Raw genomic sequence first — 6739 nt, 5'->3', positions numbered from 1 at the left:
TCAATTTTCTAACCAACGGTCACTAGAATTACGGCTGCCATCATATTGGTTTTCTCGTGATAATATTAAAATGCTGACGTAGAAGCATAGATTCTCACGCCAAATTGAAAATCACAGCCCTTCTCCATCCCTCTCATTTTTCAGGAGAGGAAAATGAAACAGGAAGATGATGTTACTTTCCCCAGAAAACCTCACAAACTCAAGTCTATGCTGTCACAGAACCCAGCTTATCCCACTGGATCATAGGAGAAGCTGGAAGAAGATGGAGATCTGGCCTGGCCACCCCTCCTTGAGAGGTCAAGGCAATCCTCTGATTGCTTTTTCCCGCTTCTAATTCATCCTGGTTCTCTGGCTCTGCCTCCTCTCTGTTGTCTCCCGTTTGAGGCCTTTTGAACTACCCCCTTCTTTGAACCAGATTTAAATGTTTAAAATGTTTTTAGATACACACTTAATAAAATTTTATTTTCCCTGTCCTTAACTTTTACATCAGAAGAATTGTTACCATATCTATGGTTTTCCCTGTACATCAGTCAATCAATTGCTTTTCTCTTCCAACGTAGTACAATGGATTCTTTGTAAATTTCTTTTTTTTTCCTATTCAGATATAACTGACATACAAGATTATATTAGTTTCAAGTATACAACATAATAACTGGGTATTTATATACATTTCAAAACAATCACTAAAAGTCTAACATTCATCACCTCATGTATTTTCAGAATTTTTTCTTATGATATGATCTTTTATGGTCTATTCTGTTAGTAATTTTGAAATACACAATACAGCATTTTTAACTATAGTCACCATGCTGTACGTTACATTCCCAGGACTTTTTTTTTTTTTTAAAGATTTCATATATAAGTGAGATCATATGTTGTTTGTCTTTAACTAACTTATTTCACTTAGCATAATGCCTTCAAGATCTGTCCATGTTGTCCTAAATGGCAATATGTCTTTCTTCTTTTATGGCTGAATAATATTCCATTGTGTGTGTGTGTGTGCGCGTGTGTGTGTGTAAAACATTTTCTTTATCCATTCATGCATCAATGTGAAGTTCCTGAGAAAAGATTCCCCATTCCTTCCCTAAAGGGGAAGGCGTGGCACGCCACTCATAGTGGGAATTCCTAGAGGCAGTGTGGTTTCCTAAGAAGCTGTGTATCAGAAACACATGAACCACTTGTGAAATGCAGATTCCTGGGTCTCAGCCCTGAAATCTTTTGATTCAATACCTTTCACCTGCACCCATCACTCTCTAGGTGATTCTGATGCAGGCACAGGCTTGGGGATGTCTATCTTCTCTAAGGCAGAGACACAAATAAAGCTACAAAGTAGTTTTAATTACAGCTAAAGATCATCATGATTAATGACAGAGCTTTGCTTCTAGCAAACGCTTTCTTTAATTGACCCTTTGGTTCTCCTGTCTCTGGCCTCCTATTCAGTCCTGTCTGTTTTACTCTAATATATAATTAATCAGCTGTATTGGACAATATATGTTCAATAGAAGCAACAGAGAAAACTCTTGTAGTCTGAGGAATAAAATTTACTGACCCTTGAAGTCCACCATAAGCTACTAAGGTGTTGAGTTCCCCTTCTGAGATCGTAATTTATTAATCAAAAGTGCTGCAAAATCTTATGTGAATTTCTTTCAACCAACATTAATTGAAAGGCTACTACATTTGATGTGCTCTATCAGGAAGAGGGCCCATGAAGGCAAGTTACTCTTTGTCCCTTCCTTCATGAAAAGCCCAGCTTAGCAGTGAAGAGGAAAATTATCCTGTCCCTGGTTACACTTCTGCATCTGCCTTTTCCACTACTGTGGTATTGTCAGCCAGCATTCTTTGAAATTCATAATAAAATAGTTTTGGAGGAAATAAAAGAATTGAGGCCATGATTACTCTTTTCTTTGCTATTCTGGGAGACTTAACAAAAATGAAAGTAAGGAGCTGGTGGCACTTCAAACAAAATTACCTTAGCCTCTAATGGCCAGCTCAGCTCTTTGCCAGGGTTAATTTTGTCCAGAGGACATTAACCATGGAGCAAACTCTTCTGTTAACTCTAAAGGCTGCTGAATTATCCTGCAAACTAGAACAATGAGGCACCTGTGGGTTGTTCTTTTTAATTAAAAACTCTTTAATGGTATGGATTTTCAGGCATTTGCTTGTGGTAAATGCTAGAATTTGGTCCACCTCATTTTGCAAAGTTCAATTTGTAAATTCGGTTTAAAAATAGCCTCCAGGTTTGAACACACAGTAAAAAATTCACAGCAGACTCTGAAGGATGGATTTATAGGTTATTCAGATTACAAAGCAAGTAAGATTGCAATGTGTCTGTTGGATGGATGGATGTTTATAAGTGCCTGGAAATTGGCAGAGGGCTCCTGAGAGAACAGAGAAAGTCAACCAGGAGATGGTCACATTGGAAGACCTTAGGTCATTACAAATGAGAATGGGTTGGAACAGAAAGTCTTCTGGTCAATCTAGGGAATAAGAGTTGAATTAGCCAGAGAGGTGAAAGGATTTTTTAAAAAAAAAAATCCAGTGAGAGCAACTGTTAAGCAGTTAGTGAGGTGAGAAGCTCAGCTGTATTTAGGAGAATCCAATCCCGAGATGAACTTTCAGAATGTTCCTTGGTAAGGATCAGTGGAGCAACACTGTTACCCAAGTGCTACTCTAGGAGATTTTGGAGTAACTGCCTCACTTCCCCTTATTTCTACACAGATCCAGGATCCTTGCCCTGAAGAGAAGTTGAGCAAAGAATTTTCCATGGAACTAATTTCTACTGAAGCTCCTTATACATCAGAATTTGGATGGAGGGTGACTGCATGTATAAATGACAACTGGTTCCCAGAAGAGACAGCTCAATGCCAGCTTCTAGCTTATTTCCAGCATTCGTTCCTATTTCTCAATTGAAGATTTATATATTTCATTGATAAACACCACAAATTAGAGCAAAAAATCAACTCCTTTATTTATCTGTTCTAACAACACTTAAGGCAAGCTATGTGAGGAACTGTTAACAGTAACATTAAGCTTTAGATAATCCTTTGATTTATTCATTCATCCAACATATACTTTTAAGTACCTTTTACGTGCCAGGTTCCAGAGATACAAAAAATGGACACAATTTCTCCATTACTCAACCTAACAACTTAAAGGATGACAGTAAATTAATAACTAAAAGAACACTGTAAATTAACTATACTTCAATTAAAAAATGGTTTAAAAATTAAGAACTGAAAGGAATGTGTAATTATAAACTGACATATACTGTATTAGTCAGGATGACCTCAATTATGCAGTGACCACAAACAATTTCAGCATCTCCAGCTTGCAATGACAAAGGTGTATTTCTTGTTCACAAAATAGTCTACTATGGAACCATGCAATTCTCCAGAACAGACAAGGATTGACCTCCAGATGGGAACTCACTATATATATAGGAGGTAAAAGCAAGAGAAAATGGAGATGTATTAGATTTGTGGCGTGAGCAGCAGTCATTCTGTATATAAATGACCATCAGACTCAGGAAATTAGAAAATAATCTGTATGAAATAATCCAGGCTCTTATTATGTGAGAGAGAGAGATTCTAACCACAACCAGGTGGACAGTGAGGGGCATCAGAGAGAATTCACTTGCCCTGTATCTTGATAAAAGCAGACTCATTCATTAAAGATGAACAAATGGGAAAAATGAAATAAAATAAAGAGAAAACAGCCTGCGACCCCAAAAGGAAGGAAATGTCATATTTAAGATGAAGAATAATTACCTGCTTAAGAAAAAGTCTACAAGAGTTGTAAGATTGTCAGCAATAGAGCTTTTTGTTTCCCAAGTGTAAGCAGGCTGTGAAAAAAGAAAAGAAAGTAGTAAGACAGCAAGAGATTAACAAGAAGGTGTTCAAGACAGAGGAAGAGAAGAACAGGGAACTAGATAAAACACGGAGATACTATAAGAAAATTAGAAATGTACTGGCAGAATTAAAAATCTGCTCCAAAATTATTTTGAAAGTAAATTAAAATTGTAGAAAAATTGAAGAAATATGAAAAAATTGAGATGCTCTTACAGAATATAGAGGGAAAGGATCGAGATAAATATAATGATAAAGAGCATGACAAATATGAAATGGAAAAAATTCCTTGTGTATGTGTAATTGGTAGTCCTAAAGATGAAGTAAGAGTAAATAGTAGATTATTGAAACAATAATCAAACTCATAATAGAACATTTATGAGTTAAGAAAGTCTTGAGTCAACAATATATCAAACAATTAATGAGAAAAAAATATTTTTTACAAAATTAATGGAAAAAAAACCCCCAAACACTTGAAATAGAATGAAACAAAAAACAAGAAAACAAGTTGTCTATAAATATGTAAATCTATTCTCTTCCTAGCAATGAAAGAAAATGTTTGAAAAGCATCATTTGTCATTTGATTAGGCAATTTAAAACTTTTGGGCTGCTGCTGATGTGCGTGCTGCTTGGTGGAGGGGCCTGGCCTGCAATCTCTCCTTCCTCCCCGCCTCCCGCCCCTGGCAGGACCCATCTCCTGCTGCTGCTGGGACCCTGTGTCATCGCCCGCCCCGAGCACGATGCCTCCCAAAAAGGGAAGTGATGGAATTAAACCACCTCCAATCATTGGACGATTTGGAACCTCCTTGAAAATTGGTATTGTTGGATTGCCAAATGTTGGGAAATCTACCTTCTTCAATGTATTAACCAATAGTCAAGCTTCAGCAGAAAGCTTCCCATTCTGCACTATTGATCTGAATGAGAGCAGAGTACCTGTGCCCGATGAAAGTTCTGACTTTCTTTGCCAGTACCACAAGCCAGCAAGCAAAATTCCTGCCTTTCTACATGTAGTGGATATTGCTGGTCTCGTGAAAGGAGCTCACAATGGGCAAGGCCTGGGAAACGCCTTCTTGTCACATATTAGTGCCTGTGATGGAATCTTTCATCTAACACGTGCTTTTGAAGATGATGATATGAGGCATGTTGAAGGAAGTGTAGATCCTATTCGAGATATAGAAATGATACACGAAGAACTTCAGCTTAAAGATGAGGGAATGATTGGGCCCATTATAGATAAACTAGAAAAAGTGGCTGTGAGAGGAGGAGATAAAAAACTAAAACCTGAATATGACATAACGTGCAAAGTCAAATCCTGGGTTATAGATCAAAAGAAACCTGTTTGCTTCTATCGTGATCGCAAGGACAGAGATTGAAGTGTTGAATAAACACTTATTTCTGACTTCAAAACCAATGGTCTCCTTCATTAATCTTTCTGAAAAAGACTACATTAGAAAGAAAAACAAATGGTTGATAAAAATTAAAGAGTGGGTGGACAAGTATGACCCAGGTGCCTTGGTCATTCCTTTTAGTGGGGCCTTGGAACTCAAGTTGCAAGAATTGAGTGCTGAGGAGAGACAGAAGTATCTGGAAGCGAACATGACACAAAGCGCTTTGCCAAAGATCATTAAGGCTGGGCTTGCAGCACTCCAACTAGAATACTTTTTCAATGCAGACCCAGATGAAGTGCGTGCATGGACCATCAGGAAAGGGACGAAGGCTCCTCAAGCTGCAGGAACGATTCACACAGATTTTGAAAAAGGATTCATTATGGCTGATGTAACAAAATATGAAGATTTTAAAGAGGAAGTTTCTGAAAATGTGGTCAAGGCTGCTGGAAAGTACAGACAACAAGGCAGAAATTACATTGTTGAAGATGGAGATATTATCTTCTTCAAATTTAATACACCTCAGCAACCGAAGAAGAAATAAATTTTAATTATTGATCAGATAAACATGCAAGTTCCAAAAGGCATATGCTTTTTTTAAAATTAAAATTTCTGAAAACTGAAGGGGCAAATAGAGTTGGGGGGGATGGAACTTTTCTACAAACAGAATTATTTTTATTTGTTTTAAAATTAAAATACTGTGTACCTCCAATGAAATGCAAGTTCACTAACTGTCAACAGCTTTGCTTTTCATGTGATTAAGACCCTACTCCAAATTGTCGAAGCTTTTCAGGAACCATATTACTCTCATGATACTTCATTAATCTCCGTCATGTATTTGCCAAGCCTGACACATTTGACAGCGAGGATAATGTGGCTTGCTCCTTTTTGAATCTACAGGTAATGCATGTTTTACAGTACTCCAGATGTCTATGCTCAATAAAACATTTGACAAAACCAGCAAAAAAAAAAATTTTTTTTAAATTCATTTTTCTCAACTCTGGGAAATTTGTAGTGAAATATGCATTCTCATGCCTCAATGATGAAAAATCACTACAAGCTTAGTGAAAGGCAATCTGATGTTGTATTTTGAAAGTCTTAAACCTTTGGATCCTGTAACTATACTGCTAGGTACTTATTTGGGTTAAGTAGCACAGAGAGAAACACACAAAGATATATGTACAGGGAATGATATTCACCAAAGTCTTATTGAATAATAGAAAACAGGAAACAGTCCCCATATGTCCAACCATCATTAAGCCAATTACAGTGTGTCCCAGTTGCAGACATGGAGAAGACAGGCTTTCAGATTCATCCAGGTTTAGGACTTGCCAAGATGTAACAGGAAGATAGTAGAACAAGAGGGCTCGGGCTGCTGGTAGAGTTTGGTTGAAGGACTGGGTCACGGAGTCCAAGGTAGGTGAGGAGGAAGTCATGAAGAGCTTCCAAAAGATCAGGGAGAAAATCTAGTGGATAACAGCCAATATGATGACGTGGTTGAAGAATCAG

The 6739-nt window shown here is 37.4% G+C and overlaps 1 protein-coding gene across 1 annotated transcript; it reads left to right on the top strand.

Moving 5' to 3' along the window:
• Positions 1-4521: 4521 nt before the first annotated feature.
• LOC105104736 (obg-like ATPase 1) lies at positions 4522-6223 on the top strand. Its single transcript, XM_064479395.1, is given in 2 exon segments — positions 4522-5208; positions 5210-6223. Coding segments are annotated over 2 exon segments (1188 nt in total). The 5' UTR covers positions 4522-4585; the 3' UTR covers positions 5775-6223.
• The last annotated feature ends 516 nt before the right edge of the window (positions 6224-6739 follow it).

Source organism: Camelus dromedarius, chromosome 26 (assembly GCF_036321535.1).
Source record: "Camelus dromedarius isolate mCamDro1 chromosome 26, mCamDro1.pat, whole genome shotgun sequence".
Taxonomy (NCBI): domain Eukaryota; kingdom Metazoa; phylum Chordata; class Mammalia; order Artiodactyla; family Camelidae; genus Camelus; species Camelus dromedarius.
Note: the sequence above shows the minus strand (reverse complement) of the source record. Positions and strands in the feature narration are given on the sequence as shown.